Raw genomic sequence first — 18,503 nt, 5'->3', positions numbered from 1 at the left:
ACCAGTTCTAAACGGTGTCAACAAGCCGTCATTTTATGCATTTACACAAACGTCACATTATATGAAAATAAATTCATGTCAAAATATTTCCTTGAACTATTGTAATCAACTGCACATCCATGAACATTACAACCTATGTACAGTGTTCAATAACAGAAATGTTGAAATGCAAAATAAATGTCTCCATCCAACTAAAATCTAATAAATAAATGCTTTCTACTTCAGTATTTGTCAACATAAGTCTTTATTTACATGTGTATAATAAAAGAAACAAGTAACACAAAATACTAATTGGTTCTGAAGAAATTTCTTAACATGGATCCTCCAACTGAAAAAAAGTTGGATACATACCTACATACGAACTAGTAATGGTGGTATACATAGTAGTGGTATATTTTAATAGCAATTTACTATCTTAACATTTTTAAGGAAAAAACCAACACCATAAGTGCATAAGAGCATATCTGTATACAATATGATAGGGTATTAATTTAAATGAAATGTGCAAATATTATTCAACAGTTCCCCAAATGTTCTGTCTATAAAACATTAATATAGAGCTACTCAAAAATATGCATAGAAGGCACATGGTTTGCTTAGCTGTAGCAAGAGGGTCAGTAGCTATGTAACCAGGTGAAAGCATCTTCAAATATTGGCCTCAAATCATCAGATGCACCTTAAATAATAATGTGGGGCACCACTGTGGGCTTTAATTTCATTTCAATATAGATTCCTCCTTTTACCCAGAGTCAGCTGTATAGCCTAATAAATGCAAACACACCAAGAAAAGCATTACTGTCTCATGGGGCCAGGCAAGCGGAATTAGAGAATGGTGGATGAGATGGAGAAAAGTATGTATGATAAGCCAAGCACAAGGTCTATATACTGTAGTGCATGGATGCAAATATACTCATTACTGATCCCTCATCTTGTCCAATAAAGGAAGTCAATTTTGTAAAAATATTACAAATGGACAAAAGACTGAAATGATTAGGATTTCAGGCCTTGTGAGACTATATTCTCCATCCACCACAGAGCTTTGCAAGAAACTCACAAAAAGCCAAAAGTCTGTGTTATAGTGATCTTCTTTGCACCCAGAACTTCAAATGTATCTTCTTAAAGTAGTTACAATGAAAACATTTTAGGTTACGGTTTGCAAAAGCAGATGTTTTGCACTCCTTGGATAAAGTTACCTTAGATTTAGTAGTTGCGACTATTCAGAGGCACGCTATCCTATAAATAAGACAGACTCAGTACTTAAAAGCATGGCGTTTACATCCTAAAAATTTATGAATGCAGTAACGCCTATGAAGCGTCTTCTGGCAATCTGAGAGACAGAGATTTTAAAGTTTCACTCTGTAAGATTGGAGACCCTGCATCCACTAAAATCAAAATGAGCCTTACACCATCAGCTTATAGGGAGTTGAAATACATCTGTGTGCTCTGTAGTGGTGTCAGAAAATTGTCCAAGTTCACATTAGTGCACTGCTGAAAATTTGTTGCACCAGAAAACACAACTTTCAGAATGCAGTTTTATTCGTAAGGCAGCTGTTGTGGAAAAAGGGTTATCACATCTCCTCCAGATGCAATGATTCAACCGTGACAAATACAGGTAGTGGGCCCAAGCCTTGGAATGTACTAACGGCACCCTTATATGCAGAGTGGGGTAGGGGATGGTGGATGGGGCAACCTTAGGACAAAATATAAATCAATAAAGTATTGGGTCCCATGTAACCTTCAGACTGGCCTCAAAGAAATGTCCAGACTTGCCAGTCAAAGCAGAAGTCCAAGGGGAGAGGAAAGAGGAGAGGAAGAAAATGAAAAAAAAGACTTTACAATCACAAGGCATTTGCTTTGGTTCCCAGAAACAAGTCTGTCCCCCTCAGCCTTCCTGTCCAAAGTCCTCGGTGAACTTCCTCAACTTTTCCAGATCCTGCTCGTTGACGGTGGGCTTGGTGTTGGACAGGGATCTTAACATGTCCGCCTGGGTGCGCAGACACAGAATAGTACATGGGCACTTAACCGCTAAAATTTTACAAGCACAAAACATGACCCAATTGTCCATAGCTTACATAGTTAAATGTCTTTTTTTTTTAAAGGGATTTGTGAAATATGTGACTTCACTGCCCTTATGTTTATTCTGTAGCTTAATGAACAGTCACATTTTTCTAAGCATTTCTATATCTAAAACAGGCTTTGAATTGCACTGATAGATATGCATAACAGGTTATGAGAATGCATATTCAGAGTTCATCTACTGTGACATACACCTGTTTGACCCATTTCCTGAAGTGTTTGGGAGCCCAATCCACACCGTAAATCATCTCTGAAAGGCGATCTAGCTTTCCAAAGACCAGAGTAAACAAAAACAAGCTGCCTAACTGGTTAACCATGGCTTGATATGCTTTTTTTGTGTATGGTTGCACACAAACATTTTGCAGAATATGTAACACAGGAAGGAATGGATTTCCTGTGCAAACACACTCTACGGCCCAACAAACTCAAAGCACTCACCATACTAACTACAGGCTCCAGGAGTTTATCCCCAGGAACCTCCACCCAGGTCATCTCTATAGCCTGAGGGTCACCTGGAGAACAAGGCGTCAGGAGGTCATCCAATATTACATTTGGATCGTCCCGCGATGGGCCTCGTACCTTAAAAATAATAATAATTAAAAAAAGTTAAAATACAAAAAACTAAAACTGTGAGAATTCCATATGCACTAAGAATTAGTGCCAGCATTCTTCATAGTTTTCTTTTTCTTCCCCCCCCCCACTAAAAAATGAGTTTTTTTTTTGTACTAAAATGTTGAGTTTGCTAGGTGTGCATTTTATATAGAAATCTCCTAGCCAAAAAAAACTCCACTGTATTTGTATGACAGCTCAGTAACAACCAGGCAGGCCCAATAAAGAGACTCTGCCTCCCTTGTAGGGACCTACCCGCTTAAAGTGAGTGGCTGATTGCACCTTCCGCACAGGCTGCATAAGCGCATCGCGGACTATAATGCTGATGTCGGCCCCTGAATAGCCATCCGTCTTTTTGCCCAGGGTGGTGTAGTCGGTATCAGTGAGGCTGTTGGGCGTGGTGCCCAGGTGAAGCTTGAACATGAAGGAGCGAGCGTGCTCTTCAGGAAGAGGGATGTAAATGCGCTTCTCAAATCTGCACATGTGGCCACACACAGGCACGTGCAAACACGCAGAGGAGGAGGTGAATGACTACGTAGCATAAATTACTAACATCAAAGAATGTAATTCGCACACGTCTAGCACGATGGTGACGATTAGTTAACAATTTTAGCCCATTCTCATAGGAACTGAAGTATGTAGTATACTGAGTAAAGGAGATGAAGCAAGTTGACTACCCCCAGAATAAAAAGCTTGGTCAGACCTACACTACAGCATTGCTTTTCAGAGAACCAGTTTCTTCACACAATCCTGCTACACAGCTCCATCTACTGGCCTAATCTCATATCCAGATGAAATGCATTTTTTTTTATAACAGGGAAAGTGCTGCTCATACTCATACTGAAGCTCAGCAATCAAGTGACAGTCCGCTGCATGACTTAAAATAGGGAGTTGAAAAACCTGTTCTGGGTGACCTGTAGTCAGCTGGAAAAGGTATCACTCATGCCAGTAGTGATGCTGACTAACAGGTCAAGGAACTTTGCTTGAATAGTTGCAATTGCTTTCTTTATTTAGCATATCCTCCTGACATCCTCCAGTGAAACAGTTTATTACCGTCTCCGTATAGCAGAATCCAGTGTCCATGGGATGTTGGTAGCTCCCAGCACCAGAATGCCTTTGTTGTCATTACCAACACCTGGGAAGGGGTGATGAATAATTAGATTCTAAAGAAAAGTTTGTAATTCTGCATGACATCAAAAATGACATCCACATATGTATATCACACCATCAAAAAAACCTGAGGAGTGAAGTCACATTAATCACCATCTGCGATCAGGCGATGGGAAGGTTGTGGACTATACTTAGCTAAAGCCGATCTTACACCTCCCAAACTGAGTCAACCGGGTTGACTGACTGCACTGGGAGGATGCTAGCTTTCTGAGGGGCATACTGTGTGGTGCTGCTCCTCACCCTGCATCTGCACCAGGAACTCCGTCTTGATCCTACGTGCTGCCTCGCTCTCGTTCTCGCTCCTGGAGCCGCACAGTGAGTCGATCTCATCAATGAAGATGATTGACGGACTGTGCTCTCTGGCGAGGGTAAACAGGGTCTTCACCAACCTGAAGGAGACAAGCTCGGTTGTATGACAAACAAACTTAAGGAACAATGCCCAATAAAATCAAATTATTATAGTCTAATTATATTTTAGTCTAATTAAAATCTTTGTACTTGTACTTGAGAAGTGTGGCACATTGTTTATTCTTGATAAACAGGACCTGAGGTCACATTTATATTTGCAGTTTGCTTCTCTTGGTTCAGAACAATCATACATTGCTGCTTTTAGTCTTGGTTCACTTAACACCGCTATATTTCATATTTACCATTGAACCAAAATATGTATGCAAGGTTATGAGGATACATCATATCCAGATTAAACAGCTTTTATGACAACTATGATTATAACAACCAAATAGAACAATGCTCTATGCTGTCTTAAATACACTAGTGGGTTTTCTATATGTGGGTGGTATTTTTACCAGTTAAAAATCCCAGAAGAGCTGGCAAAATGCATTATGCTGGCAAAATGCATTATGGAGGCAAAACAGAATGAGGGATTTCGCATTATTGTAGTTACTGTCACAAAATATAAGTCATAAAAAATTGTACAAATCAGGAAGTGTTACATCCATATGACTTTTGTTCACATCTTTTGGTTTGATTGTTATTATAACAAGACTAAAAACAACAATGTATCATTGTCTGCTTTGGACCTGACCAACGGACCCAAACCACAAATATAAATGAGACGTTAATGAGGCTTTTTGGTTTTCTTTATGAGTATTATATATGCACCATAATGGAAAAAAAAATATATGTATTGGAATTTGTATGTATTGTGATTTGATGTAAAACTTGATGCAGCTCAAACAATTACTTAAAAACCAAAGACTCATCACCATATCATGCCACCACCCAACAGTCAGGTGCCTTGGTAGGCCATGTGTAGTGAACAGAGTAACTCTGGAAGCAATAGCTTACTTCTCACTCTCTCCGAGCCACTTGGACACCAGGTCTGAGGATGAGATGGAGAAGAAAGTGGAGTTGTTCGCCTCAGTGGCCACGGCTTTGGCCAGGTAAGACTTGCCCGTGCCGGGCGGCCCAAAGAGCAGGATCCCCCTCCATGGAGTCCTTTTGCCTTGGAGAGAAGGAAACAGCTGTGTCACAACACTCAAACATGCGCACAATCCATTAAAAATTAAATGCATTTTAACCAACATTCGAACCTGCAAAAAAAGTTAAGGGTATCATTGGTTATTACAAACATCATTTCTCAAGCAGAAAAAGCAGCAGAGCACAAAGGTTAAGGGTTTACTATTGTCCGATTTTTTTTTAAAGGCAAACCTGTGAAGAGGTGGGGGAATTTGATGGGCAAAATAACAGCCTCCTTCAGGGCCTCTTTGGCACCCTCTAGTCCAGCCACATCATTCCACTGAATATTCGGCTTCTCCATGACAATGGCCCCTACAAGGTAATACTCTTTTAGTCAGATTCCAAATGTACTATACATCTGATCACACCTCCACAATTTTCCCAAAAGGATTTGGTTAATAGATTTGGTAAACAGCATTTGAAGGAGCATTTGAAAAATAGCCAACCTGAGAGCTGACTCTGAAACTTCTTCTTTTCTGGGTCTTCTTCATCTTCACTGTCATTTCTACAATGAAAAACCACAAGTCTGAACCCAATAAAAACATATAAAAGCATATACCATATATAATTCTGGAAATAACTTTAGGAAAGTCTTTGGCTTGCCATAAAAAATAAGAGTATATGACTTGAATAAACCAGCTTCAGAAAGCAAAGGTCCTCCACAGGATACTGTTCCAATCATCTGGAATTGTTAATTAGCTCATGCCAACAGGTAGAATGAGGCAGTAAAATTAATCAGGAAAATTACTTTTTAAACCTGAACTTTTGCACCGCAGACAGATACAGACACACACACGCAGACACACCCTTTGTCGTCAGACTGGGACTCCTTAACAGGTTTGGCAGGTGCTTTCTCTTTATTTTTCAGATACTCCTTTAGTTTCTCTGCCCGGTCCAAGTACTCAGCACACTTAGCCCTTATGCTCTGCTTAGCTTTGTCCCCTTGAGCTTCATCTAAGGGCACATTAAGAGTTTTCAGTTATAAAAAAAGAGGAAAAAAACAATAAAAAAGTAGTGCCTGAAAGTCAAAGTGCTGCTCAGATCTTTTCCCCAAGGGCAAGACCTAACCACTTGTGGACAATACCTGTTCAGCACCTAGAGAAAATAAAACTCCAATTGACATGACAGACCATCAGGCACATAAAGAGAATGTGTACTTGCATTTGATCACGTGCAGGAAGTATTGAACGGCATGCTGGTACAGACGCAGAGCCTCCTCATAATTCTGGGCCTTGTCCTCTTGAGCCGCTTTACTTGCAAGATCTATGGCTTTCTGCAATTAGCAAAAAAGAAACTCCAGTAATACTATAGATTAGGTTACAGGCAAGTAAGTATTCTACAGTCTTAGATTTCACCATCAGTTTTCCATCACTGATTTTTTGCCTGTATTTATCAAACAAACTTCTTAGGGGATTGCTCAAATGAAAGACAATAACACATATGAGCAAAGCCATTAATAATTATGCAAATCGTTTCCCTTTGACAACTGATAAGAGCTTCTGTGGTGATCGGTTAAAGCACACCTGAAAGTTCATGTGTAATTTTTGCTTCTCGAACATAGTACAATGGATAGAACTGTTCACTGGATACACGCGAGATTACAGTGGGCGTGTTGGAAGGTCATTTGATCTATATTTACCTTTTTTATTTCCAATTACATCCAGCGATTTTATCATATTCGACTGGTAGAATTTTGGCTAATGAATAAAATTCAGTCGGCCATTTTTAGGGATTATCAAGAAACGAACCGTCATGCAGTTATATGAACAGTGACATGTTAACAATGTACAGAACGCCCTGCATACGATTCTTCTGTACAAGCAAGATCAATGGGTTAGATATCAACATATTCATTTCATATGTTCTAACTAACCTTCGTTTAGGAAAAAAACTAAAAAAAATCCTAATAGGTGTTTTCTGTCTAAGAAACGAATGTAATATGAAATGTAAACAACGCGATTGACCGATGCACTATGCAGATAGCCAGATAGCAAACTTCATAAACCTTTGAACAGAGAAGGGGGCATATAACAAGTTGACTAGGTATTTGTCTAGCTGGATATATGCAATTTAGCTACATCTGTCATAATTAAGTTAGCCAGCTAGATACTGACACAACACTTTGTCGACGAGTGTCACGATTAGCAAATATTATCCATCTAAGATATGCTAGCTAGGCCACCAGCATTTGGACGCTTAACAAGACTATGTGGAAGAGACTTTGGTAAACGTCAACAGTTTAAGAACACATCTGTGGAGTAACTTAAATAGCTATTTAAAATTAGTCATTAGGGAATTACAGCAAAGAGAAAAATAATTAACAAGATAGATAGATAGAAAACAAGCTAATCGTCTAGACAGACAGCTAGCTAGTTATCTTAGCTAATTTGTTTGCCAAGTTCTTACCTGTAAGTTGTTGTTGGCAGCCATAGTGGCTGATTAAATATCACGATCTTAGAAAATACGGCGTGTGTTCGCTAATATAAAGGTACTACAGTATTTTTCAAGTTATGACACAACGATCCGTTTTTCAAAAGTAAAAAAAATAACATTTAGATGTGTTCTTGTTTTTGAGATAATGGAGGCGCTAATAACTTCCGCGTTAAAATGTCGAATGTCACTTCCGTCTGCAACACTCACGTGCTACAAAATTGTCATGACGTTACGTTCAATGATCCACACTCTAGACTGTATACAGTCTACCACACCTTGAATTCTATGTTAGGGTTGTAATTGTAAAAGTAATTTAGTGGAACATGATATTCTAAAAACACGTATTGTTAATACACTGGAACAAATTTAGTAAAATCTATGCTGAATAAAAAATCTTGTAAACACTCTACTAAACATGTCATGACCCAGAATCAGGCTAATGCCACATAAATAATATTATCTAGTGTCAGATACCTTTATGTCCTCATAGTAGGGTCAGAACCTAAAAGGTGCTATTACAATTCAAGTTGCACCTAACAGTTTGTCCTGATTTTGTTTGCCTAATTGATCAGATCATACAGCAGCCCTGACTATCATCATGTCATCTTAATTCTAAATGCTGACACAATGTACCTCAGCCTAGCTGAATAAATTCAAACTTTCTTTAAAAGTTCCTAAAAATAAATAAATAAATAAATAAAAAACTGTAGTTATGGCCTATGATTAGTTTAGCGATAGACTGTGTTGTATAATAGAGGAACACTGTCTTGTAGTAATAAGTCCTTATAATCGTAAATATTCATGACGTCAAACAGATGTGGATGAAAGCTTCATCCATTCATTTACTACATGCTTCCATTCCACTGGTCCTGGAGTTTAGAAACTGTTATTGGGTGTCTCAAGGTCCTGTGTGATAGCTAACCACCATATGATGAATGAGCAACTGACCCGTGCTGTTTTTATCTATACAAACAAGAGATTCTTGCCCTTTCGTATAAACTAATGACCTGTTTCTCATCAAGATAGTTTTGAAGTTCCTCTGCCCGGTTAAGGTATTCTGCACACTTGTCTCTGATCTTCTGGTTGCCTTCCTTTCCCTGTGGCTCACCTAAACATGCAAAAACAGGCAAACACAAACAAATAAACAAATGACGTATCATCACAAATATTGTATGCTCTAATTTGTTACCTTTACCGACTACCACATTACCCCATGTCTTCCATATCATGATGAAAATACTCACTTTTGATGACATGCAGAAAATACTTCACTGTATGTTTGTAAGATTTGACAGCTTCCTCATAATTTCCAAATTGATCCTCTTGTGAAGCTTTGTTAGCTATTGCTATAGCTTTCTGTAATAGAAGAAATGAGGAAGAAGGATGGAGGTAAGTACTTAGGTAACAGATGACATTATCCAAGTTATCCATGGATATCAAATCATTATAACTATATAATGTAAATTACAGTGCCCTATAAAAGTATTCAACCCTCTTAAAACTCATTAAGTTTGTCTGGATTACAAATGATACACAGGATGTTTCATCCAGTACTTTTTATTGCAAATCAATACGCTCTTAAAGTAAAATTTCAAATTCCCAAATTCAAATGACTACTGTGCTGCTTTGGCCATGTGTTGAGATCACTATCTTGCTGAAAAGTGAAGTTTCTCTCATCTAACCATAAAACCATATCCCACATTTTAGATAGGTCATTCCAAAATTTTTGTCTTGAACAATGGCTTCTTTCATTGAAGCCAGTTGTATGGCAAGCTCTTGTTATTGTTATTTTTTTAGTTTCTCTGTGGCTTTCCTCACAAGTCCCCTCCTTGTGAGTTTTGAGAGAGCCTTGTATAAGCAGTGCCTGGATGGTATGGTGCAGCTTCCATATCCTTAAATAATGTATGTCGCTTTAGCTCTGTCTATTTTTTTAGATGGCTCCTTGGTCTTCATTTTCACAACTTTCCTTTAGATTCACTGACTGATGAGTGAATAATAATTAAAAAAAAAATTGCTATGGTATCATGTAAAAGTGCCTCCTTCATGTACCCTCACCAGGTCGTGATTAGTTGATCTATTCCAGCTCCCAAGACACTTGAACCAGGTAAACAAGTGCTGCAGAACTTTTGATCACCTCAGATTCAAGTGCATCCAAAACAGTAACTGAACAAATATATGGACTAGCTTGGGGCTCCTGAGAACTGAACTGAGAACCTCTATTTTAAGCAATATGTAACATTAAGCTTACACAGCAGTGTTTTGCCATCAAAACACCACATTTTTGCTCTGTCCCAACTACCTGCACAACTGTACCAGGAATTCAGTGTCCCTGGTTGTTTGGCTCAGACAAGTTGGAAGCTGGGACAAACATTCACTGGGGAATTCTTCTAGCACTTTGTTGAATATATGCCACAAAGAATTAAGGCAGTTCCAAAGGCAAAAGGGGGTCCAACCCAGTACTAGCACAGTGTGCCTAATAAAGTGAACAGTGAGTGCATATATCAGTTTATGCTTTATTCATAATGGTTTGCCTAAACAGTATTTTCAAATAAATTTTCAGTATGTATAATATAAGCATCCATGTGCTATTTGTTCAGAATAGGCCAATGAAGGTTTACACAATGAACAGTGTACAGGACTCCGTTACACTCAGGCAATTAACCTCAAAGTACAGTAATGGTGCCAGCAGTGGTGCATTACAAATTACAATGGACATTACAATATATAACAACCCACATTTGGTTGTCATACATGTATATATGTAAGTGATTGTATTAATGTGTGATTTTATATAAGAGAATAATCAGATTTGGTGGTCTGGTTTGTTGGCCTAACACTCTGGCTCTAAGCATATTTCTCAACCCATGTATGCTATTTCACCCCTCAATTTATCATACAAAGTCCGTTCATTAGCTATCATAATAATAAATCAAAGAACTGCTCTGCAGGTACGAGTCAAATTTAACCAGATCAAACCTCATATAGCCTACACCAGCCCATATTAGCATGATAAACAATATAAAGCAGACAGTATATGCAGCCCGTTTATTATTATTCTTATTTTTATTATTATTATTATTATTAATAGTAATACTACTACTACTACTACTACTACTACTACTAATAATAATAATAATAATAATAATAATAATAATAATAATTTGTGTAAATGCTAGGACGCAGATGAAGCTAAACATCTGTGGTTCGTTGGACAGAAGGTAGCCTACGTCACCGCTGAAAACTTTATCACGTTCCCTACCGGTCAGTTTGTTGACACGATCGTTTAACCAGCAGAGAAATAACTGCAAAAAAATCCGATATGAAAGTGTTCCTGACCAGTGGAGACATTAAAAAGTATACAGATTAAACTGTAGCTCCACTTTGGCTTACCTGTAAATTTGTTGGTTCCATTGAACGCAGCGAAAAAATACACAAACGTATCCTGAAAAGGATGTAGGCATAGACTTCAAGAATCAGTTTCGTTTGTCACTTGCCTGCTATGTCTTCCGTGCAACGCCCACTAGACCAATATAAAAGGAATGTTAACAATGCCGAGATCACTCTATGAGCACTGGGCTTATCCAGTTTAAAAACAAATAGTGAATAGTTTCACCAGCGAAGACATTCATTTAGATGCATTTCTCTAATTGGCAATTGAGCATGTCCATTAACGGTAATGCACTGTACCTCCTAATTCTGTTATGTTCATGACAGAATTACATTTCTGTCATGAACACTGGCAGTGCTGAAGAGAAGAACTTAAATTCTGTTTAACCAACGTGCCTCGCGCTACCACTGGTGAGCGCTATATAAATGGACTTATAGTTCATGTACTTCTCGGAGAGCATTTGTTTAACTCTCTGCTTTCATAAATCTATATGTACATAAAATATAAAATGTTTCTGACGAATCAAATGCACGGTGAAGTGTGCTTTGTCAAGACCGAAGACATTTTTCCATACGGGAAATCTGAGATTGTCAAGAGCACTTGACCTTTCTCTATACAGCTTCTTTATGGTGTAGTTATATTGCCGTACAAAACGTTCTCATGTTACGTAACTATCAGTGTTATCTCCTTTTTCTCCAATTTTAGGGTACTTTTCCAGGCAGTCCACACAACAAAACCACAGGGTCTTACACATTGATCATTTGTATCCAGCTGAACGTTCTAGGTGTTAATTCAACACTGATGGGTTTACTTTGCAGTTCTACTGCCTTGAAATGTCTTGTGTACAACGCAACAAATATGGAACACATATAGAGTTTAATATAAATATTTTAGAATGGCTGCAATGTAATGTGCAGTTTAAATTGTTTGTTTGTTTTACAAATCTTTATCAAATTCCTTGTCGTGTTATTAAAAAATACATTTTTCTTTAGTAGTGCATTACTAAGAAAAATGAGCCCTATTCATGGCATATCGCAAAATCACCCTTTTACAGTAAGTAATAACCTTTCACTTTTCACCATTTTACAACAGACGTGTAACCGTCCTGCTTGTCGCGAGAAAAATGCTCCGATTAAAATTGTGATTAAACCATGCAAATGCAGTTACCCTTATAGAGTTGGTAACAGATATTACATTATCATTCCTATGGAAGTAGGTTCATACCAATTCCTGTCATCACTGTGGGAATGTTTGTCATTGTGTGCCTGTAGACACGACTTGCTGTAGTGAGTAAGGTCTGGTGTGAAATAGCAAACATCATGGAGGAGATTTATTGTACTTGTTGCACTGCTTCTGCTATCAAATGGGTTATCCCCATGACAAAACATAACACTTGCTATGTCTCCCTTGTAGGCCAACATGGAGCATGAGAGTTCTGCAGAAGCTTCTGGAAGCCCAGCCCAACACTTGGAGATGCCACACTAGCTTATGAGATTCATAGACAAGGCCAAAGCAGGCATTTGGGAGTTCTTCACATAGACTGGCAAGCTCTGTGATGAAACTGAAGTATAAGAGAGACATGGAGCTAGACAGGGTAAGACTTTTGAGAAGGTGCATTAAGAGGAAGAGGAAAAGGAAGATCTCTCTATGGAAATAATGACACGCCACAATTTCATTGATACTGTAAACTCATTATTTATCTTTTTTTATTATTAAATGGCACTTTAACTTTGCTATAGCATGGTGTTCAATGTTCTATTGTTCAGCTTATTCCAGATGTGGTACTGTTACAGCTATACCCTGCGTGTTTAGTGTTACCACTGCTCTAAGCACATCAACTAAGACCTTCATGCAGTTAAAAAGGGCTTGTTATTAAAAAAATACAATGCAAGGGTAGCAGGAGTAGAACTAGAAAATACTATTCTTTAAAATTCTAAAATTGTTTTAGTTGTTTTAATTCTTAATAGTGGCCAATGAAGCCATTGGGGAAAAGGAAGAGACAAGATGGTCAACGGACAAATTCAACAAGAATGGCCCAGAGAGACCACTTTAATGCAGATCACCCTGACTATGTAACAAAAATAAAAGGTAAAGTATTTTGGGACCATTTAAATGAGTCAACAGGTAAAAGAATGCATGCCTTTCAAGATATGTGATGGCCTAACAAAGTTCAGTGATTGGTTTTATGATTGGTTCAGTTGATTCTCTAAACCCAACCATAACCCTAGAATCAAAGACAACCTGCTTTGATATATATACTAATATGTAGGGAGTCATAATACACTAGGAGTTTGCTAAGATACTATGGGGCAAGCCGTCCTAGAAATATTACTTACATGAGCTTTGAATGAGAGACCGGGATCCATAATCACTCCAAGATCTTTAACTGTTGAAGAAGATGTGATTGGGAGACCACTGAGGTTCATTAAGTAATTAGAGAGCGAAGTCCTAGCTTTCTGTGGGCCTAATAAAAGGACTTCTGTCTTGTGGGGATTGGTTGAGAGAAGGTTTCTCAACATCCACCTTTTGATCTAAGCAGACGTGGTGGATCTTAATACACTAAGAGTTCTCTAAGGTATGGTGGGGTAAGACCAATCAGTGCTTTGTAGGTAATTAAAAGTACTTTAGAATCAATAAAAATTGTACTGGGAGCCAATGTAAAGTAGCTAAGAAAGCAGTGATGTGATCAAATTTTCTAGTTCTTGTAAGCACTCTGGCTGCTGCATTTTGAAGTAGCTGGAGCTTGTTTAGGCACTTAGTAGTACAGCTTGATAGTAGGGCATTTGTCACGAAATGCTAGCTTTTCTGCATCATGTGAGTAGAGCATGTTCCTAATCTTAGAAATGTTCCTGAGGTGGAGAAAGGCAGTCCTAGAAATATTATTTGCATGAGCTTCAACCACTAAAGAAGGTGCTCCTGAAATGACTACAGACTGTCATGACACTCATAACATTGTTACACCATCTCAAGATATTATTACAATTTGAACGGGCAGGTTTGTTTTGGCTTCTTTTGCTTAAAGCTTGTCTATCTGAAATATATGTGCACAAGCACTTGAAAGGTTAATTTTTCATATGTGCCCTTTAAATAATGAATACACGCATGCATGAATCAGAAAGAATGAATAGCACTGTTATTCAGTCTTTATGACTTTTTCTACTTTTGTGCCAAATGTGGCCTGCAGATGAATATCAAAGTAATAATGAAAATGTTTTAGCAAATTAGCCATAAAAATAGAGACAACATATTTTTTTGGCGTTTTTTTTTAGGCTGTTACTCTGCATCGGGTAATTCCTCTTTTGCCAACATTTGCCTATTTTTAAAAAAAATGTTTTCTCTCACATTGCTACATGTAATTTTGCATATTGTAGTCTGGGAAAACAAGATGTTTTGACATAAATTTAGATCACCAAGGTGATCGAATGTTATGTGGAACGGTGACGAAGCCAAAACCCCTAAAACCATTCAGTCGTCTACCGACCCTCAAACTCACAAGGCGCTTTCAGATTTGCTCGTTCTACGTTACACTTCAACAGAATCCTAGGCTATGAATATGAAGTTTCTTCTGCCCGTCCTTGGTATCCGGCTTCGGCCGGCGGTCCTTTGTGCCGCTGGCATTTCAGCCGTAGCTGTCACTTTTCTTGTTTACAGGTGGCGTGTTCGGGATCGGCAGCAGGCGGTAGAAGAAGCTGCGACCCACACTGAGCCCAGCGACCGTGAGTTAGCTAACTAACCAAGCTAGCGAGGAACGGACTATTGTATTTGAAAGTCAGGCCAGCTAACTACATAAGTTATCTAGCTAACTAGCTGCCGTAGCTTGATTCCTCGCAGAACTAACTACTACTTCACCTTCCGCCGTCATGTATACAACATAATGTTTCTCTTCGGTCAGACCCCGTCTATTTAATAACTAAATATAGCCTAAAGGTTTTGTTTGTTTGTTTGTTATTGTTTCTATGGCAACGGATCGCTGCAGTAACAAAAATAAAATTCAGCTTCTTAGCTAGCGCTAGCTAATTTAGCCTTTTAACGGCTAATATTTAGCTAAGGCTATGTTGTAGCTAGCTAGCCACAATCTTTTTGTTAAATATTTCACTGGTTATTTAAACATCTTTCGTAGAACTGGAGGATCGGGAGCCTTTTCCGTTGGATCAGGACACGTTTGAAACGACCTGTACTCTGATCCTAAAGGTACCTGGCGACATAGCTAGCTAGTTAGCTGGCTAATTGCTCATACTTGAGAACTCTAGCTAGCTTCATTCAGTTTATGCTCGCGTTTGTCTGTTATCACTGCTGCAGGAGGAGGTTTTTGTGCAGAACAGTTAACTTCCACTGCGTCTTTTTTCGCGACGCTGTGGTCACAGTTATTGTAAAATATAGATCTTGCACATTCTTCTTGAATGCAATGTAACAAGTTTTTGTTTTTCTTTCCCTTCGTAGTTGCAATCTTGCCTAAACAATGTATTTTCTTTCTTTTTCTTTTTTTTTTTTTACTGACCATGTATCAGCCTCTCCAAGCTCTGCACAACGCAAACAGGATGTTTGCCTACACCTTCTCGCAGATGTTTTCTGCAGATACAAAGGTTCCCTTGAATTTTTTTAATCATTTTATAATAGCCCTTTTGGCACAGAGAAACATTTTGTTAGCTGAGAGTTTCCCCTAGCCAGTGTCGTGGTAAAGTTGATTGAGATGCTTTTTTTTCTGCATGATTGTAGATGGTAGAGGTGAAGCTCCAGCACAAATCCATCTACAGTGGGCTGGAGAGCGAGCACTGGTGGGTGCTCAGCAATGCGTTTTACCACGTGTGTGCAGAGGTGAGACTAAGTCATGGGAACAAGTTCCCAATTTCGGTGAGAATGGACATGACGGTTGTTTCCCTCACCTAACCTTTTTATTGCATTTGCAGCTTACCCTCCAGAACTTTGCCAACGTTAATGCTGTGGCCTGCATCAAGGTAAATATCTGTCTCAACTAAAAGCATTTTAACTAGCTTGTCCCATTTTGAGTCATATTAATCAGGATCTACTCCGTTAATTCAGCGCAGAGGAACCGGCATCACTGAGGCGACCTTCTACCTGTGCGCCGAGTCAACAGAGTCATCGGTGCAGAATATTTTTCTGGTTAGTGCTTTCTCCTGCCTGAATGCATCTGTTTGAATTAGATTTGTTTGAGATGTGGGCATTTTTAGAAAATTATATTTTGTGGCATTTTTACTCGGTGTGTATTTTGCAGCAAACCATGGTGTCCATGACGTTTAAGGGTGTTTCCATCGATTCAGATGGCCTTTTCAGGTCATCTGAGTACAGTCACACCCAGACCGTCGAGACGCCGCACCCCGCTGTGTTTTCTACCGGACCAAGATCACCAAGAGGACCCCCTCCATCTCCTCCTCCAGGCTTTTAATAACCCACAGAACACTTTGATTGGCATTATACACATTTAGGATTTATTATATGTAAGGAATGATGCATTTTCTTTTACCCTCAATGTTCTTGTATGCATGTGGGTGTTTTTCAGATGCAGTCTGTTTTCACATAGCCATGTGAGGCCTAGGATTTGACCTGTTGGCGCAAGAAGCTTGAGCATCACATGGACTGATCACCAAACTGGAGCAGTTTAGGTCTGTACCTTTCTTCTCTTTTCCCTTTACCCCCCACACCTGTTTAATTTTCCATCTTTTTAGGTTTGTGTCACCCTAAAACATCTCCCAGATTTCTCAGTAAAATGTCTCACCATGTTTGGTGAGTCTTTTTCCTGCTTTTCCATCATGCAGGTCTCCAGTGCAGGCTTTTTCCTGGATTACAGACAACTAGACAACCTGAAGCTCACCAAGAAACCCACCAGGACAAGAGGCCAACTTCAGTTTTTGGACCAGGCCAGAACAATAAGACTTTACAAGATGTTCATCAGGATAATTAGAGACTTTGTGGTCCACACCAGACTACAAAGACAAGGCCAATCAGAGGACCGATCGCCATCGAGAATTGATCGTCAGGATTATTAGTGCCATCACCACCGTCGAAGAGTTGGACAAAATCACCATCCATGGAGTGGTCATCACCAGATCATCACCACTGCAGTCATCCTCATCATGTTTTGTACATTTTGTAAATAATGTTTATTACAGCTTTATAAATATTTATCAGTAAATCATTTTCTTTCATTGTAAGGGAGTCACATTTTCTTATTTTTACCTTCAGTGTTTGTTGTATGCATCATTAGTGAGTTACAGGCTAACATGTTTTACGTTGAATGTATCCAGTAATGGCATTTGGGTGATTTAGTATTTTCTTCATTAACTCTTATGCGTGGTCCAACCAGTTAATCAGTCAAGTAATATGCATAAATAAAAGTAGCTTTTGTTAATCTTAACTATGACTATGAAAAATAAGATAGGGGAATAAATCTGGGATATATCTCCTTATTCCATCATCAGGAGGGGCTTATGTTTTGTTGAATAACCTACAATCACTCACTTTACAATTTAAGTTGAGAGCCAGTATAATGAAGTGGGTGTGTCTAGGGGCAGAATCCTTTCCAAACTCCAGTCGACAAATATGCATTCATGGTGCAGATCTACACTGCGTTTTAAGACCCACCTAACTACAAAGACATGACCATCACCTGATGGATAGAAAGCTCAGAGATCCACATTGATCTCTGATCCTGTACTGGTCAGTCCCCGCAGGATTTGATCCAGAGATGGAATAAGAACAAATAAACCATGAAGAACATCCCAAGGCCGTTATCATAGAGGTAGGTTTGGTTGAGACACCCAAACTATAAGAAGAAATAGACAGACAGCTGGGAGAAGAATGAATTTGTTTACTGCTGTTGAGCAGTTTTGGAAGTAATATCTACCTGTCTTATGCTACCACATGAATCCAAGGCAAAACGTGAATGTCCTTAATTTCCTAAAGCTCAGCATGATCAGAAACAACAAATATGCAGTAGATTGTACTGAGAAAAGCACATTAAGATGGGAGTTGAATTAGTAGTGACCTGATACAATTAGACATTATTCATTTATGTTTATTTTTTGTTGGTAGGCAAAAGAAATGTTTACAATTTTAGGAAAAGCATCCATGAGCTATGTAACATGACTCCTAGAGTTGGAGATAACACGTGTTCACTGAAATGGCAACTAAATATTGAATTAGATGTTTGTTCTTTGACTGTAGTCTTAGGCCTAGGAGATGTATTGTAGGTTAAATTAAAGCACAGTAGGAGCTTGACATCCAAGATGCAGGGCTCAACCACTAAAGAAGGTGCTCCTGAAATGACTACAGACTGTTGTGACACTCATAACATTATTACAGCATCTCAAGACATTATTACAATTTCAAA

General features: G+C 38.7%; 2 protein-coding genes across 4 annotated transcripts; one reads left to right on the top strand and one right to left on the bottom strand.

The window, feature by feature from the left end:
• Positions 1-227: 227 nt before the first annotated feature.
• Positions 228-11,221, bottom strand: vps4b (vacuolar protein sorting 4 homolog B). 2 transcript variants are annotated; one of them, XM_026998356.2, is made up of 13 exons: positions 11,158-11,221; positions 9,012-9,123; positions 8,775-8,875; positions 6,496-6,607; positions 6,141-6,288; positions 5,781-5,839; positions 5,527-5,646; positions 5,164-5,320; positions 4,096-4,244; positions 3,739-3,820; positions 2,941-3,160; positions 2,515-2,655; positions 228-1,984 (listed from the first exon to the last, which is right to left on the bottom strand). In XM_026998356.2, the coding sequence occupies exons 1-13, from the start codon at positions 11,176-11,178 to the stop codon at positions 1,883-1,885; spliced, it is 1,524 nt and encodes a 507-aa protein (XP_026854157.2). In that variant the 5' UTR covers positions 11,179-11,221; the 3' UTR covers positions 228-1,882. The 2 variants fall into 2 exon arrangements, with proteins under 2 accessions (XP_026854157.2, XP_026854158.2); XM_026998357.2 differs by lacking the exons at positions 8,775-8,875; positions 9,012-9,123; positions 11,158-11,221 and adding an exon at positions 7,741-7,955.
• Positions 11,222-14,650: 3,429 nt separating this feature from the next.
• LOC118242961 lies at positions 14,651-17,320 on the top strand. 2 transcript variants are annotated; one of them, XM_035536380.1, is made up of 8 exons: positions 14,651-14,871; positions 15,276-15,346; positions 15,664-15,738; positions 15,872-15,970; positions 16,063-16,110; positions 16,196-16,276; positions 16,435-16,776; positions 16,930-17,320. In XM_035536380.1, the coding sequence occupies exons 1-7, from the start codon at positions 14,703-14,705 to the stop codon at positions 16,597-16,599; spliced, it is 708 nt and encodes a 235-aa protein (XP_035392273.1). In that variant the 5' UTR covers positions 14,651-14,702; the 3' UTR covers positions 16,600-16,776; positions 16,930-17,320. The 2 variants fall into 2 exon arrangements, with proteins under 2 accessions (XP_035392273.1, XP_035392272.1); XM_035536379.1 differs by having other exon boundaries at positions 16,389-16,776.
• The last annotated feature ends 1,183 nt before the right edge of the window (positions 17,321-18,503 follow it).

This window comes from Electrophorus electricus, chromosome 18 (assembly GCF_013358815.1).
Source record: "Electrophorus electricus isolate fEleEle1 chromosome 18, fEleEle1.pri, whole genome shotgun sequence".
NCBI lineage: Eukaryota > Metazoa > Chordata > Actinopteri > Gymnotiformes > Gymnotidae > Electrophorus > Electrophorus electricus.
Note: the sequence above shows the minus strand (reverse complement) of the source record. Positions and strands in the feature narration are given on the sequence as shown.

Bases quoted from the DNA above. Each gene is read 5' to 3' on its own strand.
- vps4b (XM_026998356.2), bottom strand. From the start codon at position 11,178: ATGGAACCAACAAATTTACAG. The intron at 3,161-3,738 runs GTAATAAACTGT...CCACATGTGCAG, and splicing joins GATTCTGCTATACGGAGACG to ATTTGAGAAGCGCATTTACA. The intron at 2,656-2,940 runs GTAGGTCCCTAC...ATTATTTTTAAG, and splicing joins CAGCCACTCACTTTAAGCGG to GTACGAGGCCCATCGCGGGA.
- LOC118242961 (XM_035536379.1), top strand. From the start codon at position 14,703: ATGAATATGAAGTTTCTTCTGCCCGTCCTTGGTATCCGGCTTCGGCCG. The intron at 15,347-15,663 runs GTACCTGGCGAC...ACCATGTATCAG, and splicing joins CCTGTACTCTGATCCTAAAG to CCTCTCCAAGCTCTGCACAA. The intron at 16,111-16,195 runs GTAAATATCTGT...CCGTTAATTCAG, and splicing joins ATGCTGTGGCCTGCATCAAG to CGCAGAGGAACCGGCATCAC.